Source organism: Dendropsophus ebraccatus, chromosome 4 (genome assembly GCF_027789765.1).
Source record: "Dendropsophus ebraccatus isolate aDenEbr1 chromosome 4, aDenEbr1.pat, whole genome shotgun sequence".
NCBI classification, from domain to species: Eukaryota; Metazoa; Chordata; class Amphibia; order Anura; family Hylidae; genus Dendropsophus; species Dendropsophus ebraccatus.
Window position 1 is genome coordinate 165,125,689 of NC_091457.1, and position 20,868 is coordinate 165,146,556.

At 43.2% G+C, this 20,868-nt stretch overlaps 1 protein-coding gene across 3 annotated transcripts in view; it reads right to left on the bottom strand.

The window, feature by feature from the left end:
• Nucleotides 1-271: 271 nt before the first annotated feature.
• Nucleotides 272-20,868, bottom strand: part of ZNF644 (zinc finger protein 644) — a 59,846-nt gene continuing 39,249 nt past the window's right edge. For all 3 annotated transcript variants that reach the window (XM_069967649.1, XM_069967651.1, XM_069967650.1), the window contains exons 3-7: nt 15,700-18,640; nt 9,358-9,939; nt 4,609-4,731; nt 3,205-3,301; nt 272-1,559 (exon numbers count right to left, since the gene is read on the bottom strand). In XM_069967649.1, the coding sequence (XP_069823750.1) occupies nt 1,367-1,559; nt 3,205-3,301; nt 4,609-4,731; nt 9,358-9,939; nt 15,700-18,613 (3,909 nt within the window). In that variant the 5' untranslated portion in view covers nt 18,614-18,640 and the 3' untranslated portion in view covers nt 272-1,366. The remainder of the gene's footprint in view (nt 1,560-3,204; nt 3,302-4,608; nt 4,732-9,357; nt 9,940-15,699; nt 18,641-20,868) is intronic.

Here is a 20,868-nt window from a genome sequence, read left to right on the forward strand (position 1 = left end):
ATTTCTGGTTAATCCCGTTTAATAGCCGCACTAATTTGCAGACTAAAGCAACAAAGAGCCGAGCCTTCGGGTTCAGCCACATTTCCTCGAATTTGCTCAACACTACTGTTAAATGAAGGTGAAAATGGATGCGACTTGCAGAGCAGCGTGACACGTCAGGTCATCGCAGTACAATACGAGACAGATAAAGAACCATTTACAGAACAGATGCTGAACCTACCTTCTCCCGGTGACCTAGTTTCTTAAGCATGAAGGCATTTGAATGACAAAATTCCATCCTCACAACACATTTATTTCAATATTTCTGTAAGTAGGCCCTTAGCACGAGCATAGTGTTACACGGTTTCATACACAATCACATCCAAAACGAAGTCTAAAATTTCAAATTGTAAACATTCTCATATGTTGAAATATTAAACGTCTGCTAAAAATGCTCGAGTGTGGAGCGAAACTGAGAAGGAAAAAAAAATTAAAATTTTAGAAACAGTGTGTTGAGAAAGCTACTTGTACAGAAACGGGTTTAATAAAATACTAGGGAGGAGAGAAAAAAAAACACGACTTTAAGAGAACATTAAAAAGAGAAATGAAGAGGTGACTTATCCGCTAGATTAAAAAAAACAACGTAATATACTGAAATCCTACGTTAAAAGAAATGTCGTCGGGTAAATACATCTTTGTTGACAAAGTAGGAGGTAGCATGGACGCACCGGTTAGTGAGAAACGCAACTGAAATAAGAGGTTTTGTTTTTTTTTTCCTTACAACAAATAATTTCCAGTCCTATTTACACTGTTCAGAAATATCAGTAAAACAATCCGCCCTCCACTTTGTTGGTTTTTTGTTTTTTTTTAGTACAAAAGCTTCGTGTAATAAAAACGAAACAAAACAAAAAAAACACACACATACAGTCTGTACAGAAACGCACCGATTGCCCTGTGTGAACAGTCTTCAGAACTCCGCAGCTCCTGGTTAATACTTAATGCCCCGGAAATTTAAGCGACGCGATTTCAGGAAATTGTCCTTGGATCTTGTAGAAAATGCACCGTATAAATATATTTCTTATCATCGATGGGGATTTTTCTGTGTGATTATGGACTTTTTGTAATCTCATCTAATGAGGGGGAGGCATATACGCGAGGATTGGGTCGGCTTCTGTGAGGGTGGCGACGTCTGCAGGAGTTCGCTCTAACGTTACGGCACATCAGTATTGGTTTTGTCCTTTGTACTATAAACAGGTATAGCAATGTGGTCTTTAAAAAGGAGAAAAGGAAGGGGGGGGGGGAGGAAAAATGTGAAAAACATAAAAGAAAAAAAATAGTCCAATGTACAAGCAGACGGCCGTGTGTGTTTAACGTCTGGCATCTGCTCTTATGAAGCCGCTTCGGTCATTATTAAGGAGAAGTTTGCCTCGGAGATGGAGGGGGTCTTCTTTAGTAAAGGCTCCACTTCCACCATGCCTGCTCCTGTCCGTGGGATGTTTGCATTGACGATGTGACGTTGCAAGTGCTTTATCCAATCTTCTTGTACAGATAAAGGCCCCCGAAAGACAAGCCCACAAAACCTGTTTAAAGGGAAATTTGAATAAAAAATAGTGACTAAAAAATATTAAACTGCTCTGAAAATGATATTCCATCAATGTCCAATGAGTGAGGGTCTGACCGGGGGACCTGGCCCATCACTGGAAGGAATGAGTTTATCCTTGGGCTCCAGGACGCTCTGACCTTCTCCGAAGGCGGCACGGTCAAAGTTCCACAGCATTGTCTTAGTACAATCGGTTACCGTTCCATAAGGCCGTGTTCACATCTGCATCGGGGGCTCCATTACAAACCTTCACTGCAGTAAGATGCCGAATAAACAGTGACGCATACAGATCTTCTGTCTGGTAATATGCTGGACACCATGATGGAAAATAACAAACGTATTAAAGGAGTAGTTAATAAAAAATGTTTTTCTTTGAAATCAACTGGAGCCAGAAAGTGCCAGAGATCTCTAATTTACTTCTATTTAAAAATCTCCAGTCTTCCAGCACTTAGCTGCTGTATGCCCTGCAGGAAGTGGTATATTCTCTCCAGTCTGACACGGTGCTCTCTGCTGCCACCTCTGTCCATGTCAGGAACTGTCCAGAGCAGCAGCAAATCCCCATAGAAACCTCTCCTGCTCTGGACAGTTCCTGACATGGACAGAGGTGGCAGCAGAGACCACTGTGTCAGACTGGAGAGAATACACCACTTCCTGCAGGACATACAGCAGCTGATAAGTACTGGAAGGCTGTAGATTATTTTTTTTAATATATGTAAATATACAAATCTATGGCACCAGTTGATTTAAAAGGAAAAACATTTTTGGTGAACAAACCCTTTAATAGATACCACTGGGCAATGTTGGTGCCTGGTATCGGGTTGAACCACCATAAGATGGAGCAATGGAAATCCCTGACACAGATGTGAACACTGCTCTGACATGTCAAAATACAGACTAAGGCCCCGTTCCCACTGAGCAAAGGTAGCGGAATTCCGCGACGGAATTGTCCACCGCGGAATGCAGTTAGCCTCCCGCTCATAATAGGAGTCTATGGGAGGCGAGCGCTCCTGCCCTGTCCGCGCTGAAGAATGAACATGTTCATTCTTCAGCGCGTATAGAGCAGGAGCGCGCACCTCCCATAGATTCAATTATGAGCGGCTAACGGCATTCAATTATGAGCGGCTAACGGCATTCCGCGGCGGACAATTCCGTCGCGGAATTCCGCTACCTTTGCTCAGTGGGAACGGGGCCTAAAGCAAAACTTTAGGGCACGGCCACATAGCTGTGACCCTTAGGCCATGCTTCCACAGCGTATGGCTCACATTCTGCCAGTGAAACATTACAGAAACCTTTATTTCCCACCTGATAGTTTGGGATTTTATATCAAGTTAGCGAATTTGTACAATTAGAACGTGAACGTTATAAGACCAAATAAGACACCTATGTTGAGGCAAATAATGCATAGATGAACATAGTAGGTTGTAGAGAGGACGGCCTCTGTTCTGGCTTCATACACTTGGAAGCACATGTAACCAAATGTCACCAGGATCACTTATTCCTGACGTGTAAATGTGGCAGCAGGATTTCCCAGACTGTATATACAGTAAGTGACTGATTTGTTGTAGATTTTGTTTTTATCTGAACTAAATTCACATTATCTATAAAGATAAAAACTACCCACTTACCTGCATCTCAGGATATAAACCTCCTCAGCGCTGTGCGGCAGCGGCAACACCTTCTTCTTACTCCCGGATCTGGATCTTGACTTCTTTTGCTTGCAATCTAATATTTATACAAACAGATGTTAGATCACCAAACTGCTTGTACTAACAACATCAACACGCACTACATACAGGAGCAAGTCACTCATCTCTCCACTTATTACTACAATAGTTCAGGGTTAAAAAATAATAATAATACTCTAATAAGAGCAGGACTGCTCACATAACTATAACCAAAATAAGAGGAGACTTAAGGCCTCATTAAATTAAGCGATTATTGGCCGTTACGGCCAATAATCGACTGGTGTAATAGAAGACAAGCCGATGTCGGCTGATCGTTGTCTTTCAACATGTTGAAAGACAAATGACTAAGATAGCGGCCATATGCTGCAGACCGATGCTATCTTCTATGAGCTGCCCAGACTATCTAGCGATCACCCGGGCAGCCCCCCTGCACTTACCTGCTAGCTGCCGACACGTGTAATAGGGCTGACAGTGCTCATTTGCTCCTCTCCATCGCCCGGTATAAAGGGTGTTACGGTCCTATTAGACGGCCAGTTTACGGCTAGATCGGCTTTAGTTTACTATTCCACAGCTCAAAAATCAGCAAGGGGCTATCTCCTATCTATTTATCTATGTTAGCGATGTTTGTGCAGCCCTTGGCCCTTAGGCAAAGAACCAAAAGACCTGATCAGCCGATGATCATTGTCTCTATTACACAGAGCAATAATTGGATGAATCGGCTTGATATGGCCGATTATCGCTCCGTGTAATGAGGCCTTTACATGAATAAATGACAAGTTACCCCAGAACTATCCATCGATCTCAGCTTTTCCTGCAGATTCTACAACACACTCACTGCCCCCTCGCTCCCCACTGGTGTCGGGTATGGGGATGTACTGTCATATGCCCGATCAGCCATTCAGTGACTGAGGCGGGACTTCACTTAGCAGCCACTAGAGAGTGCACAAGCACAACTCAAGCGTGCTTCTGTCCATACAAACCAGACACTGCAGCATTTGAATACCAGTGGCCAAAGAAGTTTGATGCAGCGTTAGGGAGTCCAGGAAAACATGGATACAGCCTATGTATGGCCTATTGTTTCTTTGTTTTCTGGGCAGCCTCAGACTTCTGCAGCCACTGCTAACCAAATGCTGCCCGCTCAGGCCCCAACGGCCAGGGGGATGCTCGAGTTGTACTCATCTCTACCAGCCACAGATTGGCTGAATGGGCCTGTGTTCTCCGGGCACAACCCCAAAAAATTACTTTGCCCCGAAAACCCCTGTAATCTCTAATAATAGCAAGGTGAAAAAAGAAATGGTTGTAAAGTATGGTAAGAAGGGGGGGGGGGGGATCTTGAAGGAGTACCTGATCCAGTCAGAAGTCCAGCACACTTCTTCCGCGAATAAGCCCTCATATGGTTAGATAGGCTAACACCACTTGTAAAGGTCGTATTGCAATTCACACAAGTCTTGTGCTTCGCCGACATACCTGGCAAGGAAAAACAACGTAAAAACTCCAGATCTCATCCCAAAAATAAAATCCATTACAAAGTAAGCGCTACATCGCCATCTTTAGGCTAGGGTGCCACTATGTAAAAACAAGGGCCGTTATTTCTGAAACAACAACGGCCGTTGGTATGAAATAAGCCTGTGTGAACCTAGCCTTAAAGTGTAACTGTCATGTAAAGGTCACTTTTCAGAAATTAATTATCAATAGTACACGCGATTTTAAGAAACTCTGTAATAGGTTTTATTAAGCAAAAGAGTTTCCTTCTGTACTCAAAAAGCTGTTTTCCTACCTCCCCCCCTCACTTTTAGATGAAGCAGGATTATTGTGTCTATTATGGTCTATGGAGAGGGGAGGGGCTGAGGGGGTGAGTGAGCACAGAGAGGAGAAAAGGCTCTCACCAATATCCCAGACCTGCACTGACCTTTCTGACCTGTAAATCCAGTGATTTACAGTCTCCAAACTGTACAGCTGTTTGTCTCCTCTGCCTGCTCCTTCATCCCCCTCAGCCCCGCCCCCTCTATAGGTTATAATGGACTCAGCAAACCAGTCTTCACTTTGTTCTCTGTAATGAGGACGGCTTTGGCCTGATAATGAGCAGATAAGAGGTGGGGGCGGCTAAACAGCTTTGGGTACCGAAATGAAACCTATTACAGAGTTTCTTAAAATGGCTTGTACTGTTGATATGTACTAACTTACGCCTTAAACCTCTAAAGGAGCGACTACAGCAGCCATTGGCTTTCTAAGGAACGTGATCCTGCCGCATCCAGCGCTCAGGCGTCCTCATGTTCGGGAAGAGAATTAAAAGTCTGGTTGACAAAGTGGTAATTAAAGTGTTTTACCCACAAGACTGTAAAAAGGCGCAGCAGTAAATGAGGAGCTGATGAAGATGGGAGAGAAGGTGGTATAACACGCCAGCAAACAGCTGTGAGACAAAACATTTTATTCTGAGCCTTTTATCTTCATTACTCCGGATGCGAAACCAATAATGAAAGTTAATGATTTGAAGTTTCTTGCAAAAATGTTTGTGCTAAGCAAATGATCAACAAAACTACCGAGAGACAAAAAGTGCAAACTATGAAAAAGATTCCTATACAAATCCTTGTAATTTACAGATCCAAAACTTTGCTTAATCTTGGCTCAGGAGTCTAGTGGGCGGTCCTAAGCAGAAGTATCATCACTTTTATACAAGGATGGTTGTCAATCACCGAGCAGGAACGCCCACTGGACCTCTAGGCCCAGAATAAGCAGAGAAGTCCATTAATGAGTTTCTCACACAACTAAAATCAGAATAAGCTGACTTTTTGTCTTGATAAATTATGTAGAAGTCCAGAATAAAACTGGCTTAGGGTCCAGTGGGTGGGCCTACTCAGTCTCCCTTGCAGTAATGTACACAGATACTACAGATTTGGACCACCCACTGATCCTTTGACCCTGGCCTAATATAGCTTGCAAAATCTAAATCTCTAGTCATGCTGGGCTTGAGTCCAGTGGGTGGTCCTATTTCATGAGCTTTCCTCCAATACCAGATAGAACCACCCACTGGACTCCTAAACACAAAATAAGCAGCAATTCAAATTGATAAAATTATAAGTTGTAACTGTAGATATATCTGCTCAGCTCCTTCTCTATAACACGGACTGCACGTCCAGCGTGTGGTTCCCTTTAAAAGGTGTCGCCCTATGAAGACAACTACCATGCACAGGTCCTCTTACGTACATGGCTGTTAAAGGGGATCTGCATCAGAGGCTCCTACTGTTCATGTATCACATAGGCGAGTTACTTATATGATTTGCCGCCACGAACACCTAAGTTCAGAGTTGTGAACAGAGACTGGTATAACTGTCCCAGTGTTCTGCACAGAATGTTATATGTCATGTTGAGTTGCACACACCATAGCAAGCATCAGAATACTGCTATATCACCAATGTTATGTAGTTTGCACACGTGAATAGAGCCCCTCACTACATTCATCCTCTGCCCCCATGGCTGACACTTTCTCCAGGTGTTTGCCAGGGATTCATGGGGCGATCAGGTTGGCCCTATGGCCGCAATTTGGTACAGGTCCCAGAGACCATCAACAATGCTCTCTATCTTCAGATCAGGGGTTCATTGGACCCCCCCCTCCAGTCTGTTCAACCAAAAACAGCTAAATCCAGCTACTTATACAATGTGTATAATTTCCACTGACTTTCCCTCGCTGGCTATGCTGTCTGCAAAACTCCAGGAAATATGTAAGAAGTGAAGCTCATAGGCTACGCTGTTTCCAATTAACCCCTGAACGACCGGGCCTGAAATGACCTTAAGGATCGTGAGAATTGTCACTTTTGCGTTTTTGTTTTTTCGTCCTCGCATTCTAAGACCCATAACTCTTATTTCTCCACCTACAGGGCCATGTGGGGGCTTGTTTTTTTTTCAGGAACAGATGTACTTCGTAATTGCATCTTTCAATCTGCCATAAAACGAATGACGGAACCCCCAATATATCATTTATGGGGTGTATTTGGGTCAAAAAATGCGATTCCGCAAATTTTTATTTTTTTTGGGGGGGGGGGGGATCCATGTTTACATTATGCACTTTACAGTAAAACTGACATTTTGTATTTATTCTATAGGTCAGTCTGAACACAGAGATATGCATGGTTACTAGGTTTTTTTAACGTTGTACTATTTTTATTAACAGTAAAACTTTTTTTTTTTGCAAATAGGCATATTAAAGTGGGCGTATTGCGACTCTTATAGCGCTTTTATTTTTTCACCTACGGGGTTGTATGGGGCGTAATTTTTTGTGCCATGATCTCTAGTTTTTATTAACACCATATTTGTGTAGATAAGATGTATTGATCAATTTTAAATAAAATGTAAAAATCAATCATGGCTTTTTTTTTTTTTTTTACAGTTTTTTGTTTACGCTCATCACCGGGAACAGCGGGAAAAATATTGATTTATTTTATTAGATCGGACGATTACGCACACTACGGTATATGTTTATTTATTTTTATGTGTTTTATTTATAAAATGGGAAAGGGGGGCGATTTAAAGGGGTAGTCCACCCAAAAAAAATTTCTTTCAAATCAACTGGTGCCATAAAGTGCCAGAGATTTGTAATTCACTTCTATTAAAAAATCTTAAGTCTTCCAGTACTTATTAGCTGCTGTATGTCCAGCAGGAAGTGGTGTTTTCTTTCCTGTCTGACCCAGTGCTCTCTGTTGCCTCCTCTGTCCATGTCAGGAACTGTCCAAAGCAGGAGCAAATCCCCATAGAAAACCCCTCCTGCTCTCCAGACTGGAAATAATACAACTTCCTGTTGGGCATACAGCAGCTAATAAGTACTGGAAGGCTTGAGATTTTTTAATAGAAGTAAATTACAAATCTCTGTCACTTCATGGCAGCAGTTGATTTGAAAGAAATTTTTTTTGGGTGGACTACCCCTTTAAACTTTTATTGGGGGAGGGGCTATGGGGCATTTTTTTTAAACGTTTCAATTTTTTTTTTTTTTTTTTTACACTTTTTATGTCCCCTCAGGGGACTTTTAACATTTTTACATTACATTACATACACTGATCATTGGAATGCCATAGCATAGCAGGGATCGGTGTTATCTGCGATCATTGCATAGAGCCTGCCTGTACATGGATTGCCAATCTGACTGCCGGGAGGAAGGTAAGAGACCTCCGGCTGTCAGATAGAACGATCGGAAACCCTGCACAGCTCCTGCCACTGATGTGATTGCGGCACTGCAGGGGTTAATGGCGGGCCGCGGCTCGATGCGGCGGCCCGTCATTAACAGTGAGGACCTGGCCGTTATAGCAGCCGGTCCCCACTTGCTCTGAAGTGAGTTCAGCTCCTGAGTTCACTTCAAAGCACTGCCGGACTCCATGGCGTACATGTCTGGCATGGGTCCTTAAGTGACAGGATTCCATGACGGACCCGTACAGCACGGGTCCTTAATGAGTTAGAGGCAATGTGAGTTACCCAAATTGCGTAACTTGACAGATTCGGCTCTTTTTGGCTTCCCAACCATCTCCAACAATAATAAGCATGCCGGAGGAGGCCGTGGAGCCCTCAATCTGAAGATGGGTGCGGGTCCCATCTCTCTGCGGATATGCTGTAAGTGTACCAGATGTGAATACTCCATATACATTATATATATATATATATATATATAAATATATATATATATAATAAATATAAATAAATATATATATATATATATATATATATATATATATATATATATAATAAATATATAAATATATATATATATATATATATAATAAATAAATATATATATATAATAAATATATAAATATATATATATATATATATATATATATATATAATAAATAAATATATTAAATATATATATATATATATATATATATATATATATATATAATAAATAAATAAATATATTAAATATATATATATATATATATATATATATATATATATATATATATATATATATATATATATAATAAATAAATAAATATATTAAATATATATATATATATATATATATATATATATATATATATATATATATATATATATATATATATACACACACACACATACATACATACACCAGATCTCCCATCTTACCCGACTGTAAAGCGAAGTCCATGCCTCTATGGGAGCTGCACATCAGAGAACAGTCTTCATTGAGGGGGTGAAGGCATTTCTGGATGAACCTCTTTCTCGCCGTCTGATTGCCCTTTTGAGAATACTCCATGTTCTTCTCTTCCCCTGATTTTTTCAGTTTTAGTAGTTCGATTAAGGAGAGAGGTTTGTCCTTCTCCCTGTGTCCGCTCGCCTCCTCGTATTCGCTCAGGTGGATGCCGTCCTCCAGCTGCGCGGCTACACCATCAGTTTTTAGGCCATTGCGGTGTGCTTCGTGGTGTACAGCATTGGACTTTGAAGAGTCATTATTGGAAGTTTTGTGAGAGGTGTAAGGCCTGTGAACAGTGCGCCTGTTGTTAAGGACTTTCAGGAGTTGCTCGTACTTCTCTTCGTTTTGCAGCATTTCGTTCAGGACGCAGATCGGCGATTTGTGCGCGTCCCATTTATTTTTGCCCAGTCTTTTCAGGTGACCCCGGACGTGATTCGACAATCCAATCTTTGTATCAAACCAACCTCCGCAGAGGGCGCAGGTGTGTTCTGAGGGACTCTCCGACTTCTCTACAACTGTAGGTAAGAAAGAGGGAAATATTAATTCTCAACAATGAACTCAGAAATCCATGAAATTTACCAAAAAAAAAAACTAATCTGCCACTGATTCATTTAAAGTGTCACTGTCATCACAGAAAACTTCTGACATGTCATCGAGGAATCATAGAGACACGTTTTGATTTATCTGGGTTTCAGTGTTCAGACCTGTACCGATGGGGAGAACGAGCCGGGAGAAGAAGAACGCGTCCAGTCCTCTCCTGGCTCTGCGTCATGTGATCATTCAGGCTCATAATGTAAGTCTATGCAGCCCAACTGATAATGCTCACACAGAGCGGGCAGTGGACGCGCTGCAGTGTGCTCTTCTCCCGACTCGATTTACCGATCGGTACAGATGTGACCGCTTAAACGCTCAAGACCAAGGGTCCTATTACACGGAACAATTCTTACAGATTAACGACTAACGATAGCAAATGAGATTGTTTATCATTAACCTGAAATCGTTCACCATATTACACAGAACGATAGTCGTTAGTTACTGTGATCGTTTACTCCTGGCAAAACAATGAACAACGTGCAATTACGCTGAAAGATTAGTGAAAAAACGTGGAATTACAGCGAACGATTAACAATTTTAGGTTCAGATCTAAATCAACGATCAACGACACACAAACGATTTTTCGATCGTTGTCTGCAATTACACAGAATGATTATGGTTTAAATTCAAACGATTTAACAATTTTTCGCACGATTATCGTCCCGTGTAATAGGTCCCTAAGGGCCGTATTACACGGGACGATTATCGTGCGAAAATTCGTTAGATCGTTTGTGTTTAAACAATAATCGTTTCGTGTAATAGCAGACAACGATTAAATGACCAACGAGAAATCGTTGGTCGTTTGATAAAAGTCGGACCTATTTTTGATTGTTCGCACATCGTTCGGTGTACTAAAAAGTCATAGCTGAAACGTACGCAATAGCGAAGACAAAACGACCGCCAGAACGATCATAAGTAACGATCATTGTTCCGTGTAATTGGGCAAACGATTTCGGGTAGTTTGCCATAGCAGTGGTTTTCAGACAGGAAATGCTCATATATCAGCTGACCATCACTTATAAGCTGCTCAGCAGGCATTTCCTGTCTCGAAGGAAGGACAGGGATTACATACCTTGTATTATGGTCACGCAGGCTGCAATGTATTAGTATCACTATAGGAGGCGAATCCTTCAAAGTCCTCTCTGCCCCGAGCACATCTCCAGCCTTCCTTACCTTTAAATGATTGATATAGCCGCCTCCAGATTGGACACTGGAGCTGTCACTCATAGCTGAGAGGAGCAGCTGGTGAGGTGCACAGAGCTCCGGGCACCGCACATCTCTACATAGGGCTGTTATAACCCCAGGTAAGTACTCGCTCCTCTCCTGAGCTCTATATACGGCAGTCAGCTGTTATAACCCCAGGTAAGTACTCACTCCTGTCCTGAGCTCTATATACGGCTGTCAGCTGTTATAACCCCAGGTAAGTACTCATTCCTCTCCCTGAGCTCTATATACGGCTGTCAGCTGTTATAACCCCAGGTAAGTACTCGCTCCTCTCCTTAGCTCTATATACGGCCGTCAGCTGTTATAACCCCAGGTAAATACTCGCTCCTCTCCCTGAGCTCTATATACGGCTGTCAGCTGTTATAACCCCAGGTAAGTACTCGCTCCTCTCCCTGAGCTCTATATACGGCTGTCAGCTGTTATAACCCCAGGTAAATACTCGCTCCTCTCCTTAGCTCTATATACGGCAGTCAGCTGTTATAACCCCAGGTAAGTACTCACTCCTCTCCTGAGCTCTATATACGTCTGTCAACTGTTATAACCCCAGGTAAATACTCGCTCCTCTCCCTGAGCTCTATATACGGTTGTCAGCTGTTATAACCCCAGGTAAGTGCTCACTCCTCTCCTGAGCTCTATATACGTCTGTCAACTGTTATAACCCCAGGTAAATACTCGCTCCTCTCCCTGAGCTCTATATACGGCTGTCAGCTGTTATAACCCCAGGTAAATACTCGCTCCTCTCCCTGAGCTCTATATACGGCTGTCAGCTGTTATAACCCCAGGTAAGTGCTCACTCCTCTCCTGAGCTCTATATACGGCAGTCAGCTGTTATAACCCCAGGTAAGTACTCACTCCTCTCCTGAGCTCTATATACGTCTGTCAACTGTTATAACCCCAGGTAAATACTCGCTCCTCTCCCTGAGCTCTATATACGGCTGTCAGCTGTTATAACCCCAGGTAAGTGCTCACTCCTCTCCCTGAGCTCTATATACGGCTGTCAGCTGTTATAACCCCAGGTAAGTGCTCACTCCTCTCCCTGAGCTCTATATACGGCTGTCAGCTGTTATAACCCCAGGTAAGTGCTCACTTCTCTCCGGAGCTCTATATACGGCAGTCAGCTGTTATAACCCCAGGTAAGTGCTCACTTCTCTCCGGAGCTCTATATACGGCTGTCAGCTGTTATAACCCCAGGTAAATACTCGCTCCTCTCCCTGAGCTCTATATACGGCCGTCAGCTGTTATAACCCCAGGTAAGTACTCATTCCTCTCCCTGAGCTCTATATACGGCTGTCAGCTGTTATAACCCCAGGTAAGTGCTCACTCCTCCCCTCGAGATCTGTCAGCTGAAAATCACTTCCAAACTGCTGAGACTGTTAGATCTAGGAGACACCTTACCTTTTACATATCCAAATTTGCTTCCAGATCATAGAAAAATGCTTTTATCCCACAGTACAAAGAGTCTTTACTGACCTCCCAGCATGCAGCGAGCTCTAACATCCCCCCCATATCTGACCCTTCTTGGGATTCAGCCTCCAGGTGCCAATCGAGCAGGGAGGAGAGGAGACATCAGCATATGAGCTTGGGAGAGTCTCTGACTCTTTGTACTGCAGAATAAAAGTGTTTTTCTATGTTCTGGAAGTACAGCTAGCTATATGAAAGGTAACACGTGTCTCCTTGGAATAACATCATCTAACTGCATCAGCAGTTTGGAACGTGAATTTCAGCTAACAGATTCCCTTTAAGGGCAAAACGTATGTGACCTAAGTGACATTGTGTGATAAAATCCAATGTATGTTGTGTATATAGAAGCATACACTGCCCCCCTCCTGGATGCTGGATCCGCACTGAACACTATACTGAATGAAAGAGCACAGATGTCACAAGGCTTAGCGGTGTATTACAATATCTGCAAATACCTCTGCACAGAACATCTTCCGGCTGGAGGTTTATCCCGTCACCTTGTCACCGCGATTATCTGGCCATTTACACACAGACATCAGGTGGACGGCCTAACACTGACTGCAATATCACAGCCTGCCATAGTGCTTGTAGTCATTCCAACCATTGCTTACTTCAAGGGGATCATCATCTTCATCATGTCCTGGTCACGTGATGGACAACAGGCTCAATATAACACACAGGTCTGATATGGATCCAGTGATCCTGATCTGGGCTGATCCTTTGGTGTCCGATGAGTGACCAGGACAGAACCCGACCCCCTTGAGGTAAACAATAAAGGGGATAGAGATCCTGAAAACTGTCACATGAGAAGGGAAAGCTGTAACGCTACTACTATACGGCTCAATGATCGTTTAGCAAGGGCTGTATATACATTGTGTGTATATATATATATATATATATATATATATATATATATATATATATATATATATCTCATTAGCCATGTCCGTGCAGCCCTTGTCCTAAACTGTTATACATTACCTCTCTACGCTCATGGCCTTCTCCTACCCTCTGCTTTCACTCCCGGCGCCACTGCTGCAGCTTCAAGTCGGTCCCTGAGCTGACAGAAGGCTCAGCCAATCACTGGCCAGGACCACCGCTCAGACAGGCTGCTCTGAAGCTGCAGCCATGGTGCCAGTAGTTGAGGCAGAGGGTAGGAGAAGGTCGGGAGCATGGAGAGGTAATGTATAACAGTTTAGTCTATCAGCATCCGTCGGCCACACATCACTATTACACGTAGACGCGGTCGGCAGCCAACGATTTAAGGTCTGAGCCGAAAGAATCGATCAGCTGATGAAACGATCAATGAATCGATAATCAGCCGAATCAGCCTGATAACCAGCAGATTATCGCTCCCTGTAATATGGTCAGAGCTTTCACCATGAAATCAGTCACTTCTTGCTGGAACCATGATCTCTTACCAGTTTACTTGCTAGTGTATTACATTGAGTTTGCAGCTCAGTTCCATTTAAGTCAATGGAGCAGTAATACCACACATAGCCTGAGGACATGGGTGGCGCTGTTTTTGCAAGAAAATAGCTGTGTTTTTCTTAATCCTGGATAATCCTTTTATTGAATTATGTTTCTCCAGATCAAATAGAAGAAATTCTGGAGTCATAAAAAAAAAAAAATTATACTGCACATTAAAAGGAACGATGGATCTCTCTTTCACCCAAGTGTGAACCCAGGTTCAAAAATGCAAATTTAAGTGTTTTCACATTTTTTCCCCTTTAAATTGACTCCATATTTTTCTCTACTTGATCTAGAGAAACATCTGCCAGTGATGACCGTTTTCCGTCATGCGGTGAGAGACGTGTTATGGAGCAGAACATTCAGCTACTCTGTGTCAAATCACATTAGTGATTAAAGTAAAAAAAAAAACACCTCTAAAGCCAAACATCAGATGAACTGAGGCCAAATCCACCGATCTATTGTCTACGGGAACTCACCTTCTCTCTTCTTCCCTCTACACATTAGGCTGACCACGGTGTGCCTGTGTATGTGGGGATAGGCTAAGTGTACAGCCAACAGCAACCTGAAATGCATTACCAACTATTTTCTTTCCAATCAACTGGTGCCAGAGATTTGTAATTTACTTCTATTTAAACAAAAAAAAACACAAAAAAAATCTTGTCTTCCAGTACTTATCAGCTACTGTATGTCCAGCAGGGAGTGGTGTATTCTTTCCAGTGGAGAGCGAGAGAGGTTTTCTATGGGCATTTGCTGCTGCTCTGGACAGTTCCTGACATGAACAGAGGTGGCAGCAGAGAGCACTGTGTCAGGCTGGTAAGAATACACCACTTCCTGCATGACATACAGCAGCTGATAAGTACTGAAAGGCTAGAGATTTTTTAATAGGAGTAAATTACTCATCTCTAGCACTTTCTGGAACCAGTTGACTGTAAAGATTTTTTTTTTTTTTTTTTTTTTTTGCTGAACTACTCCTTTAAAAGGGGTCCTCCACTTTTTCTGCTCCCTGGTACTCTGCTTCTTATCTCTGGCCAACTTAGGAGCATATCCATCCCCAAATGATTTGTAAGTGAATGTAGATACACTTTAAAGGAGTCTAGCGAAACTTTTCCAGCAGGCAGGAAGGCACACAAAAAACAATCTCTACTTCCCCATCCTTATAGCGCTGCCTTACTGCTCTGGGACTCCCACCAGGCTCCTAGATGTTCTTGTTCAGCAAATGCACGAACTGGCTTATGGATTGCCCGCTTAGCTAGTCAGTGACTGGGACGGAACACTGCTGCAGTCACTGATTGACTGAGAAGGCAATCCACCAGCTGGGTTGTTTTTTTTCCTGTTGCAGAGATTGGAACTGGGGGCAAAAATGAGTTCCGGCGGGGGTCCCAGAGCCTGTGTTGCAGTACTCTGGAGGCACGGGGAGAGATAATTAGTGCCCGATTATTATGTTCCCCCTGCATGCTGGAAAAGTTTCAGTTTCACCAGAGTTATCATTGAAGTCAATGATACACAACCTTCCAATGGCTCACCTTTTCGGACACGCTTTGTTGGTGTCCCAGTCCTCTTGAAGTGCTGCATTTTGTCACTTGATGCGATCTGTTCTGCAGATACCACGTGGCGAGCTTCGTACGTTAATCCGGCCCTATGCAAATGTCCACGAACGTGATTGGATAACCCGACCCCGGTTTCAAAAGTTGCGGGGCAGTAAGGACAGGACTTTTTTTCGAGAGTTAAGTCGCTCCAGTGGAATATAGAACTATTTCTCTGCAATGCAGAATCTGCATTTTCGGTATCAGCACCAGACATGTCGTGTAAATAATCCTCCTCCTCAATATCTTCATAATACTCAAAATAAAAACCGTCGTCGTCATTAAAATGCATGTTCTCTTCGCCGTGTTGGCTGTCTTTAGATTTATCCTTGAACATTGGGTAGACGGCCTTCTTCGGTGGACTATTGTAGGCGCCGTCCTGCGATTCGGTGCCGTACTCACAGAGCTCGCTGTTCTCCCATGATTCATAATCGTCCTTTTTTTCAGACGGGTCGAGTTTCTTGAGTACGACGTAAGTCATCTTCTGGAGGAAGTCGGGGTAATTGTCCATGTCTTCTTCCGTCACTTGCCTTTCCAGATCAGATTTGCGCACCCTTTTGACAGCTACCCGATCTTTGAAGCCGACCAGCCTGCCGGGATGCCGGTTGTGCGGATCCATGATTAGGCATTCTTCTTGAAGATTGGAAGATTTGGTGACTAGATGTAAGGAGTTGGCCAAACCGTCGTCTTCCTTTTTTAGGTTCAGCGGGTAGATGTCATTTGCTTTCTTTAAGGTTTTGTAGCTGTCCCATTTCGGGCTGTATCGGTAACCATGGTTTGCCTTTGTATGTTTTTGTTTCATCTGAAAAAACCTATGTTTTTGGTCATTGCTACTGAACAGTAGGGATTTATTTGGAGACATGGTTGGACCACAGGCGATGGACTGGGCAGCGCTTTTCCTAGCTTTCTGTATTTTGTGTTTTCTGTACAGCCTCGTAAAAGTGTTGCTCTGGCCAAGTGCGCCATATGGTCTTTTCATATCCTGCTTTAAGACAGAATTCTTTGGAAAAGAATGGGGCTGTTTAACAAACTCTTTAGCTTCAGCATCGCTGTCTACAATCTCGCTATCTGAGAAACGTTCTTGTTTGACAACAACAGGACCATTAAACTGGTCCGTAGGGTGTGACGAATGGACGTACTCCACGTGTTTCTTTAAAATGTTGCGGGCGTACGTGGTGAATGGACACATCTTACAAATATAGGTGGTGGGTTTTTTGGACGAAAGGAAATAGGAGTTTTTCAATGTTTTTTTCTGATATTTCCTCTGCGGGAGATCGGCGTTCAGAACGGAACATTTTACCACCGCCCCGTGAGCAATACTTCTATGACACTCCAGTTCGTTCTCAGTGACGGCCATAAAGTTGCACTCTTCGCAGCAGTAGTATCTTTTGTCCTTCTCATGTGTTTTGGCATGCTGAACAAAAGTCTTTGGACAGTTGGTTCCGAACACGCACTGCGGACACTGTAACCGCGCGCTTCTGCCTTCGTCTTGGAGCTCCTTCAGTTCGCGGATCTCTTCCATCAGTTTCTGTCGGCGTTCCTGGTGTATGATCATATGTTTTAGAAGCGAATTGCGATCTCTAAATGTTCGCCCGCACTCCCTACACGCGTACGGTCTAGGAACGTTAAGGTGGCGAAAGTGATTGTTACCGTCCAGGTGATACATCATATGCCTATGAAGGTGTTTCTTCTCCCTAAAATTCACATTGCACTTGGTGCAGGGATAGAACGATGGCTCTTGATCACTAGTGCACGTCGGTGGCGACGGGGAATCGCAACTCTGAACATCGACTGAGAAGAAGGGGTCGACGTGAACGGGTGACGTTTCATCGGAATAGTCACACACAGGGCTATACATGTAATGGTTGATCGCTTCGATGGCTTCTTTTGGAAGATGTTCTTCCGACTCATCAATAGACGATTCAGACTTGATCTTCATCAACTCATACTTGTGTGGAGCCACCACTTGCTCTTCGTCGCCCTGTTCCATTATATCTAAATTTAAAAGCTTTGATTTCTTGGAAATATAATTCACATCATTATAAGCATCTTCGGAATAGCAACGGGTGATCTTACTTCCGTCCATTTTCCGTTTGCGCTTTTTCTCTACCTTAACAACACAATTCTTTTCGGTCTCTTCGGCTTTTTCGCTATTTACCAAGTCTCTCTCGGTACTCGGATTGGCTTCTTTTCCCGCTACAGGATCCCCATCACCGCCTTGGGTCTGACTGTATCCCTCATTCTCCGGTAACATTTTCCTGGCGCTGCATGTGTCATCGACGGGCCCAGCTAAAGTGCTATCCAATCTGAAACTATTCCCATTAGATGTTTCACACCCAACAGAAGAGGAGGTAGGAGGTTTAGGTATGGAATGAGTTTCTTTCTTGGCATGTGCTACATCAGGTAGCAAGAATAAAACTTGCTGACTTGACATCTGTAAAGTGTTCTTTGCAGGTTGCTGAAGATCATAAACCACCTTCAATGATGAACACAAATTTGTTTGCGACCCCACAGGTTGGTCTGTGGTTATAGAAATACTGTCTGTATTCAGGTTGGAAGTCTTATTGGAGGGGTGGGGTCCATTGACAGCTGCTTTAGGCAAGTTGCGACTTTCACCGGAGACAGTGGCAGCACCATCATGTGTTAAGAAAGAACCCTGGACTTTGCTTAAGGCTTTTTCAGACCTGTCTCTTGATAGTTCTTCAGGCACAGTCAATGAACTAACTTTCTGAACAGAGGTTGGACTTTCTTGTACTTTCTTTACCGCTAGATTTTCTGCGGCGTCGAAGTTGTCGTCCTCTTTGAGGCGTTCATTTGCGTCTGTACTTTCAGCACTTATCTGGGACTCCTCCATATTGTTATTCTTCCCATTAAACAATTTCTGTGGAAACAAAAAAAAAAAGAAGAGAACGGTTAAGCGATTTTTTTTTTTTTTTTACATTCGATAAAACACCTGAAATGAACTTAGGGTAACTCATTACTTTTGGGGTCGTTCACATCCGCGTCTCGCTGTTCAGTCATTGGAGTGGAGGAATGAATGTGAAAACTGCTTCTGATCCGTTACACAACAAACACATGGGGGGAGTTTTATCAAACATGGTGTAAAGTGAAACTGTCTCAATTGCCCCTGGCAACCAATCAGATTCCACCTTTCATTCCTCACAGACTCTTGGGAAAATGAAAGGTGGAATCTGATTGGTTGCTAGGTGCAACTGAGCCAGTTTCACTTTACACCAAGTTGACAAATCTCCCCCATGGTGCCTAATGGCGGCTTCATTAACTACAACAGTTTGTATGACTTCCGGCATCTTTATCAGAAGATGTACTGAGCTGTTCTGTCAGGGATTTTTTTTTTTTTTTACAAATTCTAATGGAACCGCGGACACAGATGTTAACAGGACCTTATATACAGACAACCTGTTACAGCATTATAACAACATGTCATGGCGGCAAATATCTACCTCTTCCATAAAAGCAAATCTCCCAGGCCACATTCACACATCCGTAGCCGCCCATAATTGCACGGACATTAACAGGTATAGGGGATCCTTGTTAACGTCCGCACATCACCCCTCCTCCGCACCCTCTTCGCCATTAGGAAAGCCCCTGGGCAGCATTTCTCCTATTCATCACCTGTCTGAACACTGCACAAGTGCCTTAACGATTTAACACATGTGCTGTGTTCACACAAGTGAAGAATAGAAAAAAATCCCGCCTGGGGCATTCCTTATGGTGAAGAGGGTGGTGAGGAGGGACGGAGAGGTTGTGCCAGCCTAATACACACACACTCTAGGCCACAGCAATTTGACACAGGGCTGCAAGTTTAAAAGTTGTTTTTTAGGACAATAACTGCATCACCTGCCGAACAGACCCCAGGACAGATCTTGGATTAAAAGCGGCTATCTGAAGGTACAAGTGGTTTTGGGGGGCAGATTGTGGGTACAGAGTCACTTTAAGTTTCCCAGTGCATGTGTCCTCTGTACATAAGATGCCTTTGACTGTTCAAAAGAACCCCATTCTACTCACCCACTACACCTAAAGCAATGTTCACACTAATTGAGTTCCAAAAATATTATAATATATGCTCAGAAAGGAGTATGCACTCAGTGAACTATATCCGCTTCTCTGAACTCAATGGGCCCAGAACAGGTGTGTAAACCACAATATCCATCATTGTACCTACCTGCAAATATGTTGTCACAAAACCCAAATTTAGCATTTCAAGACATAAAACGCCACACTGCACTGGATCTATCACATCAGTACGGAGCCTAGAGGAGAAAAAACCCACAAATCTGCCTTAAGTGAACAAGCACATAGCTGTAGGTCAAGACTGCTAAATGGGGAACTATCAGCAGGTGAGACGAATCTAACCTGCTGATATGTCCCTATTGCACAGGAGACCCAAGGAGGAAGGGGTGTCTCTTATAGTTCGTCTTTTAGCTTCCTCTTCAACCCAGATCCAGTAAGACCGTTAGGACCGGAATGGCGCTGAGGAGGTAGGTAAGACACACACCTTCCTTCACTGCATCTCCTGTGCAATAGGGACATATCAGCAGTTCCCCTTTAAAGTATACCTGTCACTAAATTTAAAAAAATTTAATTTAACAAAAAAAAACAACAAAAAAAAAACTTTTGACATGCAAAAAGTTATCTGTTGATCAGGAAAATGGGGTCGTCGTAGATTCCCATTGTGTGCCAAAATGACTGCGGAAAAACTCAGTGTGAATATGGCCTTGTATATAGATGCACTCAAGACATGTGCAGTTCATCACTAATCTAACAAGGCATAAAGAATACAAAGAAACATTGTGCCATCAGATGTCTGACTGCTTTCCGCATTGTTCGGCTTGGCCGGGGCGATATTTACCATCTAACCCTCATTAAAGGTGCTAAAGGCACAAAGGAATTCATTTCTCATGCCCGACCCCCCCCCCCCCCCTTGATTATTTCAGGACGCCCAGCGGTCTTTCATGTTTCCGCAGCAACAGAAAAAAATATAAATAAAATTACAGTCTGTTTTAGCACCCCAAAATGGTGCTAAGGCGGCACCCAGCGGGGCTGAAATGCAGAACGGCTGCTCGTAGGGAACATTGGACAAAGAACTTA